This window comes from Eucyclogobius newberryi, unplaced genomic scaffold (assembly GCF_026437365.1).
Source record: "Eucyclogobius newberryi isolate DKJ021-1_F unplaced genomic scaffold, fEucNew1.0.hap1 SCAF_12, whole genome shotgun sequence".
Lineage (NCBI taxonomy): Eukaryota > Metazoa > Chordata > Actinopteri > Gobiiformes > Gobiidae > Eucyclogobius > Eucyclogobius newberryi.
This window is the reverse complement of record NW_027315746.1, coordinates 22,853,899-22,874,846: the sequence shown is the minus strand read 5'-3', so window position 1 is coordinate 22,874,846 and position 20,948 is coordinate 22,853,899. Positions and strand designations below refer to the sequence as shown.

At 42.5% G+C, this 20,948-nt stretch overlaps 2 protein-coding genes across 9 annotated transcripts in view; both read right to left on the bottom strand.

The window, feature by feature from the left end:
- Positions 1-639, bottom strand: part of LOC140356523 (5'-AMP-activated protein kinase subunit gamma-2-like) — a 28,724-nt gene extending 28,085 nt beyond the window's left edge. For both annotated transcript variants that reach the window (XM_072441522.1, XM_072441523.1), the window contains exon 1: positions 442-639. In XM_072441522.1, coding sequence (XP_072297623.1) covers positions 442-525 — 84 coding nt within the window. In that variant the 5' untranslated portion in view covers positions 526-639. The remainder of the gene's footprint in view (positions 1-441) is intronic.
- Positions 640-1,141: 502 nt separating this feature from the next.
- kmt2cb (lysine (K)-specific methyltransferase 2Cb) overlaps positions 1,142-20,948 on the bottom strand; it is a 52,321-nt gene continuing 32,514 nt past the window's right edge. For 4 of the 7 annotated variants that reach the window (XM_072441514.1, XM_072441519.1, XM_072441515.1 and 1 more), the window contains exons 31-61: positions 20,900-20,932; positions 20,687-20,827; positions 19,783-19,921; positions 18,765-18,997; positions 18,608-18,681; positions 18,017-18,214; positions 16,026-17,807; positions 15,392-15,702; positions 13,776-15,304; positions 13,602-13,707; positions 13,431-13,497; positions 12,897-12,957; positions 12,575-12,807; positions 7,679-9,283; positions 7,310-7,498; positions 6,999-7,163; positions 6,791-6,920; positions 6,558-6,705; positions 6,243-6,421; positions 6,041-6,171; positions 5,713-5,965; positions 5,467-5,594; positions 5,258-5,371; positions 4,076-5,192; positions 3,856-3,992; positions 3,634-3,776; positions 3,390-3,564; positions 3,195-3,311; positions 3,049-3,122; positions 2,853-2,961; positions 1,142-2,780 (exon numbers count right to left, since the gene is read on the bottom strand). In XM_072441514.1, coding sequence (XP_072297615.1) covers positions 2,688-2,780; positions 2,853-2,961; positions 3,049-3,122; positions 3,195-3,311; positions 3,390-3,564; positions 3,634-3,776; positions 3,856-3,992; positions 4,076-5,192; positions 5,258-5,371; positions 5,467-5,594; positions 5,713-5,965; positions 6,041-6,171; positions 6,243-6,421; positions 6,558-6,705; positions 6,791-6,920; positions 6,999-7,163; positions 7,310-7,498; positions 7,679-9,283; positions 12,575-12,807; positions 12,897-12,957; positions 13,431-13,497; positions 13,602-13,707; positions 13,776-15,304; positions 15,392-15,702; positions 16,026-17,807; positions 18,017-18,214; positions 18,608-18,681; positions 18,765-18,997; positions 19,783-19,921; positions 20,687-20,827; positions 20,900-20,932 — 9,914 coding nt within the window. In that variant the 3' untranslated portion in view covers positions 1,142-2,687. The remainder of the gene's footprint in view (positions 2,781-2,852; positions 2,962-3,048; positions 3,123-3,194; positions 3,312-3,389; positions 3,565-3,633; positions 3,777-3,855; positions 3,993-4,075; positions 5,193-5,257; positions 5,372-5,466; positions 5,595-5,712; positions 5,966-6,040; positions 6,172-6,242; positions 6,422-6,557; positions 6,706-6,790; positions 6,921-6,998; positions 7,164-7,309; positions 7,499-7,678; positions 9,284-12,574; positions 12,808-12,896; positions 12,958-13,430; positions 13,498-13,601; positions 13,708-13,775; positions 15,305-15,391; positions 15,703-16,025; positions 17,808-18,016; positions 18,215-18,607; positions 18,682-18,764; positions 18,998-19,782; positions 19,922-20,686; positions 20,828-20,899; positions 20,933-20,948) is intronic. The other 3 variants (XM_072441517.1, XM_072441516.1, XM_072441521.1) reach the window with 3 other exon arrangements.

Here is a 20,948-nt window from a genome sequence, read left to right as displayed (position 1 = left end):
CATGGACTAAAAGACTCCAAGGAGATAAAGTTGAAATAAATCAAACTTTGGAATATTCTATTTGTTTTAAGACATTTTGTGGAATGTTCCAGGCAAAGAAATTACATCTCCATGGAGACAAGCAAGCTTCATTTGACAAGTGACAAGTCAGGTCTGTGCTCCTCTCAGCTTCCTCACAACAAGTTTTTCAAGGTTTATAGCGCAATAAAAACAGTGATATCAGTCTGTTTTTGCATATGCGTAGTGGCTTTATCAGACCTACCGAAATACTGTAAGGAAATTCAATACAATACTTTTACTTTTGTTCTTTACCACTGTCTGCTCTGAGCTACAACGTAAATCACAAATCACAAAACGTTCAACAGATCACATCCTCTTGAAAAAATAAATAAATATATACATGTGTAAAAAAACAAATGAGTTGATACTTCACCGACTCACTGGCATGTTAATCCGCAGACCCCGTTTCTTTTTCTCCTTCTTCTTGGAGCTGTCGCTGCTGGGCTCCATCACCGTGCTTCCCATTCTGGCTTTTAAAAACGTGAAAGGGCTAAACGCACAGATGAGCTGAGCCGTAATGTGAGCGCAGTTTCCAGTCCGCCTTCACTCTCTCTTCAGACTTTACTACAGCGAGCAGCGGAGGCAACCAGGAAGTAGGCTCGGGCGCGCGGGAGGCAGGGCCGCGCGAGGCACGCGGAACAACAACACGAACACACGAGTAACACACACCAAAGTACAAAACACGATCGGTCATGAGTGGAACTATTACAGCTTGCATACATTGGCGCATTCTGCTAAAAATAGAGAAAAAAATATATATGTATGAACAATTGCACCAAAAATGCACCATCATTCTGAACTACACACTTCCCCCCCTTTTTTGTTAAAGGCATTGCAGTTTCTTTAAACGAGAATTGTTTTTATTTCGCCCTCCCGTTTGTTCTGACACATAACACACCTTTCTTAAAACTAAGTGCAACTATTTAACCTCTATGCAACTTTTCTGATGGAAAGGGCCAACACTTTTACAAATAAATGAGCTAAAATGCCAATGCCCATTTGTTTGTTTTTCTTTCCCAGCATGATTAAACCAAATATAACTCATTCCTTTAACAATTTCTTAAATGAATTGCACAGTTGATAACATGTAAAATAGTTTATTTTTGTAAATGTTTCTAAATTCCACAAACTTCAAATCTCATAGTCTGTACACTCCAAAAGGCATTTTTAAAAAGAAATGAGAGGTGAAATTATCTACTTTCCACAACCAAGAAAATGTAGCACAAACACTGGCAGGATGATTTACTATACAGGAGAAGAAAAATATTCAAGAAACAATTTTGTTACAACCATTCATTGAGAAAATATATACAATTGAGTTTTCAGAAAGTTAAAAAAATACATGCCATATACATTACAAGTTCTAAGACTGCTCGAAAATTGTATAGTCAATATTGTGCACACAAAAACCTTTCTAAGTGTGTGACTTGTGAAGTGTCAGTGTAAGAAATATTTCCGATCACGGAGAATTGCCATTTCTGTTGAAAAGGTAGAACAATCTATGCTCCCCTCTGCCATACAGCTTTACCTACATATATTACACTTAGACATTTGCACCATGAAAAAAACCAACGTAAAACATGAACAAGTTTGTGAGTCTACTCGAGTTTAAAAAGTTAAAGTTTTGGGTTTCAAAACCTAATTCACAGTTTAAAATAAAACCTGATAAACAGTAAAGTTTTTCTCCTTTTGATTTCAGTAACTTGTTACAATAGTCAACAAAAATATTTATTTTTGAGTGGTCAAGGTGTGTGTGTGTGTGGGCGTTTATGTCACAAAACACTACGCTACAATACTTTACTTTTAATACAACAAAAATACTTTGTGAGTTATTGTGGTTATTTTACAAATTCTGTACAAAATAAGTCATAATATATACTCTCAAAGGGAAATATTGTCCATCTTAAATAAATTTCAATGACAAACAAAAACAATGTTAAAACACCCAAACAACAAGAGGGTTAAGGTAGTATTTGGTCGGTTATTCCTATAGTCTTCTTTATATACATTTATACAAAAGTAACAGCATGTCTTCTATCTTCAAAAACAATATCAATCTAGCCTTCTGTAACTCAATATTTTGAGAATAAAATCCATTCACTCAGTAATAAATACAAAACCTTTCAAATTCCACACAAACCAAGTGACAGAGAACCATGTAAAAAACTGACTCATGGAATCAAGTATTTTCAAAGTTTTTGTGTGTTTTTTTTCTTTAGTGCAAGTTTAAAATTCCCTTCGCGGTTTTCATTGCTGTACATTCCTCATTCAGTGATGTCTACATTTAGTCATACGGTTTACATTAACAGTATGAATCAAAGGGCCTGCCCTTAGAATAACAATAAGGCTGCACCCTGCACAGTGCTTTCTCATTCGCTGGTGGATTCTTCACCCCGTGTACATAAACATCAGACAGACAAACAGAAACTCTCACACATATGGCACAAGTCACAACCTGCTACTGTGTTACGATTCCCATACTCTGCCCAGATTTACCCATGTTCTGAACCTTCTCCAAGGAATCGCACCTTCTCATTTATAAAACCACTTTAGTGTGCATTAGGTGTATCTATGAATAGATGGTGCTATCCACACACTAGTGGAGTAGGAATGATTTTTGTCACCGTTTAGTTGATCCATTTCCTGCATTCAGGAGCCCCACAGTGGCAGGCAATTGTTTGCTGACCCTCCACAGAGTCCAGCCGGTAGTCAAAGCATAGCTAAAAAGAATACAGACAAAACATTATTGCTTCTGGTTTATAGCTGAACTTCTGAAAAAGTTGAGTACTCACCTCCTCGCCTTTTCCAATTCGGGAAATACTACTAATAATTATTTTGAATCCCCTTTCAAATGTTACCACTTCAGCAACACAGTTGGGTGCGCATGAGTGGTTGATGTATCTGGAGAGTAAAAAAGGTTATTACATTATCGTTATTACAATTACCCTTATAATATACATACGAATGTATGTCAAAATAGTCCAGTACCTTGCAAGTCCTCCAGTCAGAGTGGCATCAACAACATGCTCACTGTCGATGCGAAACATGAACACTGTTCGGTTCTAAACAGATCCAAATGAACAGTTAAACAAGTCAAAAGACAACATCTTGCGCATAGTGAAATAAAAAATTACCCGAGACTGATAAGTCCTCGCTTTCCTAATGGCAACCTCATTCCGTAATACAGTACCTGTATATTCAATAACCATAGTTTGTTTTTCTATGTCTCGTGCAGCAAATAGCCCAAGACCCTGTGAAAGCACCAATTTTCTGTTAATCTATCCAAACAGGTCTGGAGAGCGATGGCTGAGAGGATGGAGTAGACCTACCTTGATGCGAGAGTGAGCCAGGTAAACATTGGCCCTCCATTCGCTCTTCATCCAGCGATACTGTGATGACCTGGGGTGCACCACTGGAGGCTTGTTGTGGATTGTGCCTCCTTCTCCCTGGGCTATATTCTGGTTAGATCTTGCAGTGCTGTTACTCTGGGTCTGTGGTTGAGGTCTGGGGGTTGAATTGAAATCAGCATCGAAACAAATTCAGTGTATGCAAGATGAAGCTTAGATATATTACCTTATCACCAATGATGCATGAACAGTGCTGACTCTAGGCAGGGCACGGGCGCTGCCTTCTGGGTTGATCACAAGTGGTAGCTCTATGAGGGGGTTTCGTCCATAACGGAGAGTATATTTGTCACATGCCTCAACTCCTGGCAGCTAGAGAATTAATAGCAGAAGATTGATATAAGAGTAAAAAAAATAATAACTAAATGACCTAAAACAGAAAATCACAAACCGATTCAGTGATTTTAGCGACTGCAGGAACTGTGAGCCCGAACAGGTCTTCTCCGTTGAGATAAACGGGGAACAGTTTCAGAGTCCCAACTTCAGATCTTTTGTCAGCAACAGGACCCAGAACCTTATCCCACACTCCTAAGAAAATGTTTGATAATAGGCAATTATTTGACATATTTTAATACCATTTATACCACAAGATACACAGTAAAATAAAGTACCTTTAGCTGTGGTGTCAGTGAGGACCAGCTCTTGGTAACCTTGTTCAATCACTCTGATGCTAAACTCCGGCAGCCCATCCATGTCGTCCACAGAGCAGACATAGCGACAGCGGCGGTTGCCATGACGCATGCTCCAATAAATACGGCAAGCCTCATAACCAACTGGAAATATGGCTGTTGGGGAGTGGAAGACTGCCATTTGAAAAGGGGTGAGCTGGCCTATGGCATGCAGCACTAGACTGCCCACTCGTAATGTGTAGCCCAATTCTGGATGCTGCACCACAGAGGCTATTTGGCGTATTTCATCTCTTTGAACATAAACACGACGAAAAACAGCAAAGCAGCGCAGCTCATGTTCCATGGCTGGTCCAGAGGCACCCCTGGGCCTGTGGGCATGACATAGCATGGTTTTGTCCTTGAAGAAAACACACTGCGCTTGCAGAGCACAGGTGAAATGGTAGACATTGGTACAGCGTAGTCGATGACAGCCGCTGGTTGCCCCCGTCTGCTGGCAAAAGGCACAGCGCACCGTTTTACCACGATGGAGAGCAAGCTCAACGTTTATCAGTGCACCAGCTTGTGTCTCGTACACCTCAGTGGACCACAGGGCACAGTTGAGATGCACCCAAACATCCAGGTCAAGATTAAGAAGCCTTGCAGGACCATCAGTTATCCCATCTCCAAACTGGTGGCAGAAACAGCACCTCCTCTGGTCTCGGAGGGAGGAATGAGGGCGCAAGGAGGCCCCCAGTTTCTTCAGGAGCTCATCAATCTTCTCCTCCTCAGGGAGATGTGAACTTCCCCTCGGGACGACCACCTGAACAGTCCATTTCCTCCAGCGCAGGCCTTTCTGCCTCTTCCCTTGGTGCCAGCTATCATGGGACCTTGGCCTGGCCTTCAGCTTCACAGTCACTTTGATAGCGTCAGACTTATTTTCATTCTTGGGCACCTCTCCAGAAGATGGGAAGGGCAAAGGGGGGGTGGAAGGTGGGGATTGCTTAGGCTGAAGTTGAGCCAAACAGTGAACATCTAGTGAGGACATATTGTTGCTGTACTGATGCAGAGTTTTTGAGAGGATTTCAGATTGCCCAGAATACGGAAGAAGGCTCACAGATTCCTAAAAAATAGCAGCCATTAGACAATGTAAAAAATAACATGTGCATAACATAACATGATATGAACCTTGACTTCTGAGGTTGGACGAGATTGCACAGGTGATGCAGAGCAATATAAGAGGAAGCAGCTGTTACTGCAGAAAACTAGATGTTCCTCAGATTTCAAACGACCATGATATTGCTAAAAGGAATTCAGTATTACAGACATTAACAAGTTAGTAGCCATATACATTATGATACACATTTCAACAGACAAATACTACAAATAAAATATACCTTTACATGTGCAGGGAAATCTTGAAAAGACTTCTGGACCCCATTTCCCAGAACCACCACCTTACAGTGGCAGCACCATTGGGGATTGGACCCAGGACTCCTCTGATGGTGTCTCATCATTGCACAGTCTGAAACATAAAATTATTATCACCATCGTTTTTATCCATACAGATTCTGACTTTTTTTCTGTCTTGAACTGTAAAGTAAACACAACCATAATTGTAAATATACAAGTTTGTTACGCACCAGGGCTGTTGGCAGGATAACGGAAATGATGAAATTGCTGCTGCATCATGCCATGTGGCCTCATCATAGGCCACCCATTGTTTGACGGTCCATGGAAGAACATCTGAGCACGCGGATCCATGCCATGAGGGCCTATCCTGGGGCCACTGAACATCTGCTGAGGCCCCCTGTCTGGAGTGCTGCTAACCTCATAACTACTTGGGATTTTAACACAGAGGAGGTCTGAAATAGCTGCCACAACGCCAGTGATATTCTAAAAATATATATTTTAATAATTAAATTTCTGACAAAGCAGCAGCTGTAATTATCTGACTTGAAATGTTCTTACCTCGGTTGCAGCTGGTCTCAATGTGATAGCCACAGAAACTAGACCTTGTTTAGAGTTGTGCGACAAAGCATCAAAGGGACCACTGAAGAACATTGGTTCGGTTTTCAGGTCTCGAAGTTTTACCTTAGTTCCTAGGAAATAAGATATTTGTCATTTCTATCCACAAAAAAAAATTGATTTATTTTTTTAAAGCAAAACATACCTTTGCCCTCAGCAGAAGGAAGCATAGGCAGAACTGGAGACAGACAGGGTGATAGAGGTTCCTCTTTTATCAACGATAAGACTGGATAACGACTGATCTCCATGCCAACCACACTTTCAGGAGATGAGGATGGAACAAAACTGTCAGGACTGTTCCTGTCCTTGCAAGATTCCTGGACTCTGTAAATTGAAAAAAGAAAAAAGAAAGGAAATTATACATTATACATTGCACATAACAAATAAAAATATGTGGAACAAATAATAAGACATTCTTACAATTCTGAAACATGACCAAACATCTTGTTTTCATTCCTACCTGAGCTCCTCCTGGTTGTTGTGGGGTGGAGTAGGCAGAGAAGCAGGTACATCCACAGTTTTTGGTCCTTGTGCAATGGCCCGGGCCAAGGCATCTTCTTCAGGCCTAAAAGGCGCATGCAGCGGTTTTGGGACAAGGTTTTTTGACACTGTAAAAACAAAAGATTTTCACAATTAAAATGTTGGCTCCATTTTGATCATCAATCAGCTGTTGTTAAGCAATTGTTATATTACCAATAGCAGCAGCTTTGCTTGCCAGCTCTTCCGTTGTGGCAAATCCATTGCTCATTTTCTGTCTGTTCACAGGTGGTGGAGTCGGAGGGAGAGATGCCGGTGGCGTTGGCGGATTGCTCAGGTTACTCTGCTTAAAAATCATACCATTTGCCAAGTCAGATTTTCTGAGTATGCATCTACATCAATTCTTATATTTATACAGTTCTACCTTGTATGCCAGATGGGAGTAATAGTCTGACACGCCATTGAGTGAAGCACTGCCAAAGGTTCCAGACAAAAGGGACTCTCCGTTCAGCTGGCCACTGCCATACGGTGGAAAATGGGCGAAGTTGACTCCAATAAGTGGCTCCATGAGTGGCAATAGAGACAGCTGCTGTACAGTATAGTATATTGTTACATACATGTTTTAAAGAGACATCGACAGTTATTAGTAAACAACTAAAAATAATACAATTCAAGCTACAAAGAACAGCAGACCATTTTTCTATGTAGATGTGTTGATTAATGGTCATTTCAAACCTGTTTGATTTGGGTCATCACAGCATCAGATCCAGAGTGTATCAGTCTCTCTTCAGCCTCCTTTTTTCTCTTTTTGTAACGAGAGGCAGGCTTGTCTCCACTTCTAGGAGCCCTCTTGTTTCTTCCCTTCTTTTTGTCTTGCTCAGAATGCAAAGGTCCCAGAAAATCAGGGATGCCGTCAGAATATCCCTGCAAAAACAATTATGTCAATTGTAAAATCAGAAATACACATCTTACAGGTAAAGAGCAAAACCCCACAAAACTTATTTATCTTAAATGTATTAAAACGTGTGTCTTCTAACTGAATCATTTACCAGTTTGTGACTCATCATTTGGCTACTTCATAAACATACTATCACAAACACTCACCCCATTGCTGTCTATGGAGCTTTGTCGGAGAAGTGTTTTACAATCTGCTTCTTCCTCCTCAGAGCGTAAACTTTCTTCAGACTGCTGATTGGACAATCCAGGAGGTGTGCTCTTGTTCTTCAGTAGATGTTTCAGTAGTTCGTTACTAGCCTCATTCTTATTGGGACTTTGACCAGATAGAAACGGGGATGTTCCTTTACTTCCTTCTTCTTTGACAGCACTCATTACAGAGTCCACAGAATCCTCTCTTGGACCCTGACATTCACTAACATCAGGCTGCTCCAGTTTAATGTTACTGAGGATCCGGTCGTGTTCTTGAGCCTGTACCCTTGCTTGTTCTGACTGGAGACCGGACTGACTTCCAGAAAGCTGCCTTTCCAGCTCTGAGTGATTGGGAGTAGAAGATCCCAGAATGGGGGACCGTGATAAGTCTTGATCTCCAAAGATGTGCAAGTTTCTGGTTGGGGTCGAGGCGGTATCTGAGACACATGGTGTGAGTGGGGCAGTGATGTCCGAGTGTGGAGTAGACGGAGTCTTCACCGACTCTAAATCTTCATCCTTTTTCTTTTTGCGACTTCTTTTCTTTTTTCCCTTCTCATCAGGAATGATGTTAGAATAAAGTTGAATTAGAGACTGCCCTGAGCCTGGAAAGTTAGAAGGCAGGGGAGTAGAGTCCCCACCAAACTGCGAACCATCTCCCTGCATTGGAAGCATCATTCCAGGTCCACTAAACTGATGTGGTCTCAGCTGTCCTGGTGGAAAGTTGTGACCTTGTAGAGGGCGATTATCTGGTCCTGCCCCAGGACCCACATCAGGAGGCATCATTCCATTGCCCATGGAGGCTCTTCTGTCAGCTTGCATGAACGTCCCTGGTGGTGATCCAATGCCAGCTCCTTGCTGTGGGGAGAACATTAGCTGCTGTTGATGTTGTAAAGGAGGCCTCTGTGGTGACATAAATTCCTGGGGCAGCTCTGAATTGAAGAACGGCATCTCAACCAAAGGTGCCATGCTCCCGTCTGGTCCCAGCATTCCTTGCTGCTCCATTTCCATTCGCTGTTTGAGCGCTCTCTGGCGCTCCACTTCTTGCATAAGCTGTACCCGTTGTCGCTCCTGCTGCTCCCTCAGCCTCTCCCTCCTCTCACGCTCCTGAAAGCCCTCACTAAACGGGTTATTGTCATCAAACTTCAATCCACTGGACTGCATGGGCTTCAGTACAGCAGAACCAGGTGGTGCTTGGGCATCCATTGGGATCTGTGCATGTGGAGGCATAGGTCCCACTGGCATCTGATGAGGTGGCGCAGGGGTTCCCACAGGGACTTTAGGGGGCATTAAAGAGGGCATTCCTGGAGCACCCATTGGTATAGGTGCCCCTGGGTTCCAGCCAAGCGGTGGTTTTGGCATACGTGCATTCGGCTGGCCAGGGTGGGTTGACATTTGTATCACGGGGTTCATAGCTCGCTGACCCATTGAGGGACTACCAGGGACCAAACCAGGAGGCCCAGAAACTGGGTGCATTCCAGCCATCATGGGAGGCATATTGTTTTGCTGTTGTTTTACTCTGTATTCTTCAATAAGTTCTGCATGTTCCTTCTGTTGCTTGCGGATCTTAAAGAAAAAAACACATATTCAAATACTGGTACCTTTCCACATTATTAGTTCCAGCCAACACCAAAATCCAATATTTAGCTTGCTGCTGTGGATAATCAACATGTGTAAAATCAAATTGATTTAAAATAAAAAATATTTTACATTACATTTACATACACACGCACACATATACATACACAAACATATCCCTTGTGCCTCGTTAGAAAAATGCATATGTATTTAAACCTCGATAAAAACATTAATTACATCAATTATTTTTTTTTCTTGTGAAGGAGAGCTTTTATTTATTTTTTACTGAAGGGGTCCCCTTTTTCCATCGACATAATGATTTCAACCATCATAAATAATTAACTCTTTAGAGGCCAGTCTGCAATAATACTACATACATTATATTTAAATGAAATTTTCCCATCAGCTTTGAAATCCACACTTGGTAAAAATAAAATTAAAAAGCCCTCCCTTGACCCTAACGTATGACCCAAAAAACAGAATAAGTTGTCTTTCAAATCCACAACCACTTGCTCCAAGTCTATATGAACATTTTCAATCAGGTTTTAGGCTGATCAATGGATTGCTGGTGGCCTCTGACCAGGGCTCTCCATCACTTCTCCTGCTCCTGGACCTAGACTTTGACACCGTTGACCATACCATCCTCCTTCACCGACTAAATCCCTTCATTGGCCTACAGAGCCGAGTACGTGGCCCTGGGAGAGGCCAGATTGAGGCCATGCACTGTTACATGTGGGTTCCTCAGGGGTCGGTTCTCAGCCCAACCCTCTTTTTCATTTATATGCCTGGGCCACATAATTAGCCAGCATTGACCATCCTTCCATTGTTATGGTGATGATACCCTGCTCTATGTCAGGTTGGACCTCACAAACATCTTCAAACAATATTCTGACTACATGCCTGCAGAAGACAAGGACATGGATAAATGACAACTTCCTGCAGCTGAAAAACCAAAGCCTTTCTCATCTGTACTCACCAATCTCTCTCCTTCCCCATCATATTTCCTTTTCCAGGCCACAATATCTCCCTCTCATCCTCTGTCCCAAACCTTGGAGTCAATTTGCACCCTGGCCGGTCCTTTGGCATTCAGATCCGTAATAGTAAAACTGCATTTTTCCATCCCCAGAACATCTCTAAACTCCACCCCTCACTTTTGTCTCCTCCAGGCTGGACTACTGTAATGCACTCCACATCGAGATCCCTGGAAGGAATCTTCAAAGGCATAAGGCCATTCAGAATTGTGCTGCCAGGATCCGGGTGAGGGTGCGCAAAACCCAACATATCACCCCCACCCTCCTTAATCTCCATTTGCCACCAGTGTACCTCAAAGAACTACTGACACAAACCCACGAGACGTCTCAGTTCCATCGACAGCCACCTGCTCCAGGTCCCCCCAAACAAAGCACCACACTAAAGGGGACAGAGCATTTCAGGCAGCTGCACATGGCTGTGGAATACCCCGTCTATCCACCTGAGGGCGCCACAGGCTATTGACCATCTTAAGATTCAACTTAAAACATTTTTATTACAAAAAGCTTACAATAAAAACTGATATTTGTTTTGTTACTATTTGCGTGTCATACTGTGTTTTTTTTTAACTGACTGTGAGATGTGCTTCAAATGTAAAGTGTAATATAAATAAATAATTATTAATGAAAAAAAAAAAAAAAAGTCTGCCGTTTAGTCCCTGCTTAGACTGCTGCCCCCGCGACTCGGCCTCGGATAAGCGGAAGAAAATGGATGGATGAATGGATGTCTGCCGTTTATTTTGTTTTCCTGTTTGGTGGTTTTAACTAAATTACACATTTTTCATGAGCCCCTAAATCCATAGCTATAAAATTTCAATATACGTCAATAAAACAATAGGACAAAGATATTAATTACAAGGATAAAGTTAAATATCTGGGAAGATTGTTTCAGGCTTTTTTTGTTTTGGTAAACTGTCACGTTTTTTCCAAAACTGAATTCTCCCATAAACTTCCATTGTAAATGCATTGTTTAACACTTGTGTAATTGGGGATTTCTAGCATCAAAACTCTCAAATGTAGTGAGATGAAAGAAATGTGCTAAATTTGACGAAATCAAAATATTTCTATATTTTTACACACCTCGAAATTTGTCTCTAAATGTATGTTTTTAATGAGCGGAACAATATTACACACATTTCCTGTGCCCTATTCACTGCCTGCCACACACACACATAATCAATCTCATTTTGGATTGAACAGGCAGGCCACAGTCCAAACTGTGAGAAGATTTAGTTTCTGGCCTTGGTTACAGGCCTCAGTGACAAGAAATCCAAGAAAAGGTGAATCATTTGATTTGTTGTCACCGAGACATGTAATCTTAATTTTTAGGGAATCGTGAGCTTTTCCTATTCGGCTATTTTACTGTAGTACACCATTTGAAATGGTGTGGTGAATCATAATATGGGTAAAAACGTTTTAAGGCTTAACTTTAAAATGAAAGCTTAACTTGATTTTTATTTTACCTGACTTGCGCAAGGAACCAGAACATATATATTTTATTGGTTTGTTTACAAATATGCTATTTTACATAGAGACTTTGAACCAGATCACCCATGAAGCATGCTTGGGATGCTCTGGATCGGCTTTTACGAAGTGCGGTCAATTTCCTGCCATTATCCAGCAACTTCGGCAGCCATTTTGGTCGTCACACCAGAAACGGTCTGTTTTTTTGACCCCCCCTAGACCCCCTAATAAAAGCAACCCAGAAAAATTTCAGCGTGGCCTTTTATTGTGGCCAGTCAAAAGGCACACCTATGCAATATTCATGCCTTCTCATCAGCATCTTGATATTTTGCAGTTGTGAGGTGGGATGAATTATCAATATTAATAGCTCAGTAAGACAGATTTTGATAGATTTGCGAACAATATTTGTGTTTGTGTATACATGGGTCTTTTGTGTATACAAAAATAATCTTTCAGCATATAAAAAATGGGAGTGTTTATATTTTTCTTCTGTATAAATATCTGGGATACAATTTTTTTTTTGCAAAACCATATTTTTTTGCCTAACTGCTCTTCTATTTTCATTTGCACTAATTAGTGTGTTCGAAAAGATAAAAAGTACCCACACCAAATACTGGCTGATACTGATATCTGTGAACCTCTGATATTTGATAATACCTATATAATACCAATTATTGCCCATTCCTAGCAATTACAGCTTCAAAGAATTAACCACATAAATGAGCTTTCTGAATGGTTGAACTGAAATGGAAATGGTGTGTTGGGGTTTGACAAGCCGGGCATTTACCTGCTCTAGCTGTTTTTGCACTACACCCTGCTGCTCTGTGACATGTTTGAGCTGCTCAGCATCTTCCTCTGGGAACTCTCTTCCTGCTTTTTTAGCGGTTCTCTGCTTGGCAGAGAGGGCTTTTTTAGACTTTCTGTGGGCTCCTATCTTCTCTTCCAGAAACTTCTGCTGCATTTGAAGTAGTTGCTGTGTCTCCTGGAGCCACTCTTCATATTGAGCCCTCTGACCATTGTCTGAAAGAAGGCGGTTTTGTTAGTAACCCTGACAGGACTAAAAACATGAAATGTAAAAATCTTCTTGAAATAAAACAAATAAAACTTACTGACAAAACCTGGTCCAAAGTTTGGAGGATTAGGTCTTGAGGCTCGAGTCAAATGCCCATCCTTCAAGCATAGACAGGTAAGACATTTGTTTTGTAGGGATGGGTGTTTGGTACATTTTCTCCATGAAAGGTTGAATGGACAATTTTTTTGGCCCAAATCTGAGTCTTATTTCCTCGTGATGTGGACTGCCGATTAGTCCTGCCATGTATCAATCATAAAACGCACCTACCGCTCACCTGCAGCCGCGTGTGGCTCGTCCCCACGTTTCTGCATGTCTAAGCGCATTGATCTATCATAATATAGTTCCCTCAGAGTATGGGACAAAATGAAGACGGAGAAAGACTGTTCGAGCTGACTCAGAAGAAGACGGAAATCTACAGGAGACGAGAGATGCGATCCGATCCGTTGCACTAATAAACAAACGCATGTGTGTGTTGTATCAATCCGCACGGGGGAGTGCGCATGCGCACTTCCGCCTGAGTTCTCAAATCGCAGAAAAATCGTCCATTGTGCCTTTAACAAACTATAATTACCTGTCCGGTTACTTGAGGGGGAAGTGGGACACTTTCAGGACAAGGGGGCAAAGGACCAGAGGGAAATCTGCAATATCAATTGACATTTGGACATATTAAAAAACTTAACTTTAGTCTATTATTATTTGGCGTGAAGAGTAAGAACATTGGAACATTAGGGAGAACACTTACCTGACCATTGAAGACATGCCCATGTTGTTCTGAACCATGACTTTATTAATTCCTTTAAGGGCAACCATTTTTGCCTTCATAATAGGATCAGTGATGGCATCAAAATCTGCAGGGGGGAAAAAAAGTTACAAATCCAAACAATGTATCAATTAATTTGCTAGAGAGACAATTTACCAATATTTGGAAAAAAGGAGTCACTGGAACGTTGTCGAATCATGGCTTGCATCTGTCTTTGTTGCTGTTGCTCTTGTCTCTCTTGGTCGAGGAGGTCCTGTAAGAGGAGGGGCTGCTCTTCCAGCAGAAGAGGACGTGGGGTCTGATTGAGCTGACCCATGGCCTGACCAGGTGTCTGCGGGGCCTGGTCTAATTCATAGTCCCCCATTGATGATTCGCCAGTCATGGTAGCATCAGTTATGGTTTGATTCATCAGAACCTCAGAAGCATGTTTAATATCTGTCACTTGGCCTTGCTGAGGTAAAAGGTTACTGGTTTGATTGACAGATTCTACCATTGGGTTTAACGAACGCTCTTCAGGCTGCTGCTTAATGAGCAGGCCAGAGAGGACCGGGGTGGAGTCTGGAACTCCTGCCTGCTGATTTGAATTCAAGTTGTTAACATGACTTTGCTGTTCCACAATTTCAGAACTGCTCGGACAGTCTTTAACCTCAGTTTTAATTTCCTGCTGTGGTGCCAAGCGAGAAAACGAAGTGTCTAAATTACCTGCGGTCACAGACGGTTCACCAGGAGAATTTGGTTTTATTTGTGAAGACTCTGAACATGATGTCTCAGCTCCACTGGAGGTACTAGAATTCTTATTATTGTCTGTATTATCTGTATTATCTTCCATTGGATCATTCAGATCCAGTTCCTCATTGAACATGTCTTTCTTTATGTCATCTAGGTCAGGGTCAGTGTAAGCAATGATGTCAAATTTACCCGACACTCCAAGGAAGTCGTCAAGATGTAAATCATTTGACTCAAGATCCAAATCTTTTCCATCTTCTGGGTCTAAATTAAGGTTTTCCAGATCGGCATCCACCAAATCTTTCACTTCCACATCTTCAAGGTCTTTGACAGCAGATTCCTCTGCATCTAGCTTCTCCTCCACCCCATCACCAGAAGATAGAGACATGGTATCTGTGTGTCCATGAAGTTGTGCATTAGACATCATTGCGGGTGTAAAGTTCTGAGTGTCATTGGGGGCAGGTTGGCTCAAGGACCTCATTAAAGGAGATTGCTTAAAAATAGAGTTTCCACACATTTGAGTTTGCCGATTCAGATTGCCCATGCTTGCAGAAAGCTGCATATGGACAGTCTGGCCTGTTAAAGGATCTACCATCCTGGGTAACTGAATTAATCTAGAATCAGGTGCAACTGAAAAGCCTGGGGGTCTTTGTGCATGCATGTTGGGGTCCATACTTCCTCCCTGCATGACACCAGGATGAAAAGGCATGCGTGGCCTGTTTTCTGCCGCTCTGTGACGCAGTTCAATAAAAGGCTGCCCCATAATGTTATGCTGTTGTACAGGCATTCCCCGTGCTGGGAAGTGCTGTAAACCTATGGGGTTATTTCCGATATTTTTGGCCATTTCTGCAGACATTGACCGCCTCATCTGTGGAGGTACATTCTGCATTGGATGTTGCCCCCTAGGAAAGCACTCCGGGGCTGCTTGAAGTCCCATAGCACCAGAGGTAAACGTAAACCTGAAAAACCCCAAAATGAAGAAGCCAATTATACCACATTTTATTCTTGATGGTTAGGGATTAGACTAAATCATATTTAGCACAAACCTCAGTCCCTGATGTCTAAAATTTTGATCCGTAGGATGTGGCCCACGTAGCACTTGGCCATCATTATGAAAAGGGACACACTGATCCGTTGTAAAGGCTCCTGGAAACCTCATTGGTCTGACAGGAGCTTGACCAGGATACGGTGGTGGAGGTCGGTTAAATATTTCCCCTTGTTGTCCATGGCCCTCTTGGGGCCAGGGTCGAGGTGTCCCTGGTGCCATATTACCAGGTAGGTCTAGAGGACCTCTTTCTTGACGAATTGCACTGCGCTGCTGCTGTTGCTTGATAAGAAGTTCTCTTATTCTTTGCCGCTGCAATATAAAAACAAAATAATGTTAATGTTAAGGTAATGCTTTATATTGACGCCTCCTTCAATGCCTCTAGGGCAGCATGTCGGCAGAGATCGCTGCAGCGCTCGGGGGAACCATCTCCAGATCTTGAGCTAGACTTGGTCAGGAGTACTGTATCTGGAAGATGTTTTGGGTTGATGAGGAAACCGGACACCCAGACAAAACCCACCCGGACATGGGGAGGAACATGTAAACTCCACAAAGAAAAGCCCGGCCCACACCAGGAGTTGAACCTGCAACCTTGATTGATGAATAATTTTCTTACATAACTTAAGATTACATACCTGTCTGAGTCTGTCTTCACTTTCACCCTGAGCCTCTGATGACGGATCTTGTGTTGAAGCTCCACTGTTTGTGTGTGACAAAGGATCTTTGTTTTCCACTTTTTCCTGTGTTTGTTCAAATGGGTCATGGCCGGGAGTCTGTCCGGTTTGACGTGAAGGTGACTGATCATCAGAGATACTTGGATGCTTTGGTGTTTGGAAGCCGCTCTGAGCAAGTTGTTCCACAGGCCTGCCAGGTGGTGGGGAAAAGGCATCCTTCCCTCCCGCTGGCCTCTGCCCCCGACCATCAGACACAGGTCGAGGTGTCCCCGGTGGTTGAGCATAGGGATCATTGAGCAGTGATCTAGTACCCCCTTGCTGTGAGAACATGTCAGCACTGCCAGCCCTCATCATGACAGGGGAGCTGGTAAATGGCTCCATAGTTCCCCTTTGGCTTCCAGGAGACTTAGAAAACCTCTCTACTACAGATGGCCGTGGAGTTCCTGGTGGCTGGGCATAAGGGTCCACAGAGTGGGATGGAGACATTCGCTGGAGCTGATTTATACCACTGGGGCGAAGAGTGGCAGGAGCTTGGGAGTAGAGGTCCGAAGTTGGGCTAGGTGTGCCTGGTTGACAGTAGTTGTCATGGGGACGTGGGGTCCCAGGGGGTCTGGCGTAAGGTTCAAAAAATTGACGAGAATTTCCACTTTCACTAGACCTGCTTGGTACAGATGGCTGAGCGAAGGGGTCATACGTATAGTGGTCTGGCCTTGGAGTAGATGGTGCCTGTGCATATGGGTTTCTTGATAACTGATTCATCTGGCCAGGCTGGACAAACTGAGAGTGATGCTGGCCTATTCGTGGGGGACTTGTAAAGTTATCACTTCCTGATGGTCTTGGGGTGTGAGGAGGCTGAGAATATGGATCATTTAGTTGATTAAACCGGTCAGGGCGATTGTAGGACTCTTGGGCCTGAGGCGGAGGCATGGGCGTTTTGAATATGGGAACAGAACCTGACTCATTACTACCAGGAATTGGTGTTAGTAATGGTCTGGAGTAAGGATCCGATAAGATCATCCTGTTTTGGGCCATTCGCTGATAAGCCTCATTTCTAATCATGGGCCTTGAATAAGGATCTCTCCCAGGGGATCCCATTGGAGGCCTTCCCTGAGAACTCTGACTGACCCGGGGTGGACACATGGGCTTCAAAAAAGGATCTTGATCATTGGACGGTCTTGGTGTGTCAGGAGGTTTGGCATAAGGATCACTGCTAACAGATGTGGGTGAACCAAAAGACTCATGAGCAGGAGAGGGACGCCCTTGCTGATCCATGAGAGAATTTGGGGATTTCCCCGATTCAACAGGTAGTCTGCGACATGCATTTGACGCCAACGCTGGTGGTGGTCTTGGAGTTCCAACCATCTTTGCGTATGGGTCCCAAGGAGATGATGGCCTGGACCCTGAAGAGCCTGGGGAGAAGACCTGTGGTGACTGCGGCTGAGACAGAGGCCCAGATTGGGGTGGAGGAGGTGGTCTGAGAAATACATCCTCTGTCCCTGAGGTGGGGGTTCCTGGAAACTGTGGCCTGACAAAGCCTTCTTTAGAGCCAAGTGATTGTATTGGGGACATGCTCCCGTTGCTGGGCTGAGAAGCTGGACTCTGGTTTCCACTATTGTTGCCATCTTCTGACTGGCAACTCAGATGTTGTTGAAGCTGCTGCTGTTGGAGCTGTTCATTCTTAACTTGCTCTAGTTTCTGTGTGGCTTCAATTTTGGCCTGCTGCTTACTTTTCTGGCGCATTTGCTGTTGAAATAAAGGGTAGTACAAATTAAAAATTAAAAAGGGAAAATTCTAAAGAAAGAAAAAACATTTGTAATACCATTATGGGCCAACAAACCAAGGTAGTTGTTCAAAATGTGTAGGATAGTGCGGTTGTTTAGTAGATTTCATGGATGTCTTAATGAAAGTAGCCCTGTCGCTGCATACGCTGACTTGACTGCATTCACTCTTACCTGTCTAAACTTCCACTCTTGTTCATGCTCTGATTCTTTTGGTTTCAAAGGGTCTTTAAACAGCAGATCTGTGTCTAGTGGTATGGTGGGATCAAACACCTCTGGAGGCTGTTGCTGTGGATGATGCCTCTTCACCGTCTCATTGGACATCTGGACTTTGTTGATGCGCAGGGCAGCGCGGTTATCTCTTGCCTTTTGCTAAACAGATGAAGAATTACAAATGATGTAAGCATCAAATGCATAAAATAAGATACATTAGATGCATTTTAACTGGGATTATCAGGAAAAGGGCATTGATTTACTGTGTTGTAATATTAGCTCAGACTGAACATGATAGCAACCAATTAAAAAATAAAAGACTGCCACATTGAACTGTTCAGCTCTAAATGACCATATACAGCCCTCGTGTAATCTTTGGGTTTGGATAACCCACAGGCGTCTGTAGTAGAACGCCCCCCCCTCCCTCCACAACATGTAAAAGCGTTTTCTGTGTGTGTGTTCATTCCAGGTTTGTGTTTTTTTTATTTTTAGGTTTGTTTTTAACCCGCAGACTATCTTTGAGGGTAGCACAAGGGTTAAACACTAACTTACCACATATGGGGCCCTGTCTTGAGAACTAGCCTTCCTCCAAAGTTTTGCAATCTGTTTTACTCTTGTTGTCCAGTCTGTAAAAATAAAGAAAACATAAAAGGTAAGATCCCAAAAAATGTCAACAGTTTTTCATGATATAATATAACTGTAAACCTACCTGGATATTCCTCTTTGAGGTTAGGGAAATTCACATTGGTATAAAGGACCGGTGCAACAGTTGCAAGCTCTCCAAGAGGCTCATCCTTCTCCCACTTGAGTGTACTTTTCTGGGCATTTGACATGGCTTCAGTCTCTCCTTCTGATAATGAAATGGGGGGTGTCGGACCAAACCCATGGGTAGGGGATAGCCAAGGCCCTGCCTCTCTGGATATTTGATTACATTTTCCATCTCTGTAACCCAGAAAACACTAAATGATTAGAGAACTGTTCCAAAAAGTAAAACTCAATTGGTCTAAGACTGAACAATTTTTCCAAAAATCTGAATTGCATTTTTTACCAGGGCTTTGACATTTCCCACTAACATGCACGGAATAAGGAAGCAACAGAAATGCACAAAGCAGCAGTCATATAGGCCTATTTTGCTGAAAAAGGGCCACTTTTCAGCTTAGGTGTAACTAATTAGACTTGAACAGAAAGGAAGGAGCAAAAAAGCACAGTAGGTCCCACTAACACGCGATATCAATGCACACGCCTTATCCATTTGTAAAATATGCAAATAATCAAAGCAGAGACAATGGCGGAGTAAGTTTTGATATTTAGAAAAGAGAGGGAGGAGCGAAGAGCGGCACAGGGCTCAGTGCAAGAACTCAGGATGATATTGTTCAGTTTTGCGTCTATGAAAACCTATCCTTCACGGTGGCAATATTATAAAGGCTGACATTTACACAAACTCGGTCAAATTTGCATGCCACACCTGAACCACGCAGAGAAAAGTGAAGCACAAACACGCAGAGGACCAAGGAGGAGCAGAGCGTAAAACATGAAGCCGCAGACTACTGTTGCGTTCACAGGCGGAGACCACGCCGCTTCATTCACCTCATTAAGGGCACAAATGAAGTTTGAGAGGGCAATAGTAGTGTGCCTCTGCAATTAGATACTCGCATTTTGTAATATTGAAAAAATAATCGCAAATGCAATTTATCTTTCAGCCCTAAAAAGGTTCTATGTTACATTACCTGGGATTGTCAGAAAAAGGCATACGATTGTGAGGGAAGTTTTCTGGGATGCAGGAGCCAGTTGCTGTGTTCCCAGAAAAACGTTGATTTGGTCCCATTACACCATTGATTACCGGTATCCGTGGAAACATGGGATTACCTAAACACAGTAAAACGAGATTAGTGAACAAAGAATTACTGGTGCATTTGAGACAACAGGTAACAGACTTTTCACAACTCCAACTAGGAGAAATGTCATAGAACACAGCTCAAACTGGTATTTCATATTTGCAAACTTATGTAAAGTGGGAGTTCCTCAACCATGTTGTGATGGTCAAGTCAGGCAATATTCTCTTTACATATTTTAACATTTTTTGGAAGGGGATTTTTTTTTGCCCGTATGCTTTACTAGACAAGACAGTATAGTGTGAAATGGGGACTGGGGAAGGTCTTCCCATAAAATTGTCAAACTCACAACAACGCAAGGTTGTTCACATGCTTTCTATCACTCATGAACACTTTTTAAGACCTGTCACTCTAACTATAATATTTTTTATAATTTGCACTGTTCACTTTCTGCACTACACCCATACATTTTGTGTATATAGTGAGCTTATTTTTATTTTTCTTAGATTTAAATTGTTTCTCTTCAATGTCCAAAAGGGCACTGCATCCCTTTTTGATTTTATATATGTTGTTTTATTATTGTTCATTGTTTTATGTTGCACCAAATCACCAAAACAAGTTCCTATGTTTGTGAAATTTTGTTCATTCTCAATGGAAATAAACCTTTTCTGATCATGATTCTACTCGGCCGCCAAGCAGCACCAATAATCAATTTTCATTGCAGATTCAACAACAAACAAGGACGAATTACATAATTGTGCCTTCCATGCATATTTAAAAATCAAAACTAGCCAATTACCTGTGTTTTGGTGTGGCATATTCAATCCAGAGGAGGCAGGGAGTTGAGCATGGGGATGAGGCACCTGTGGTGGAGGTGGTTGGCTTGTGCTGGGGCTGAGAACTGCAGTGAATAGATCCTCAACATCTTTTCCTTCCAGCTCTGTAAGAGATGTTTGTGTATTTTAATAATACACAATAGCCTCATGTTAGTTTTGTTGTCGATTGTTAATACCTGGAATTTTGTAGAACTTGCTGAGAATTGATTCTGGAAAAGAAAAAAT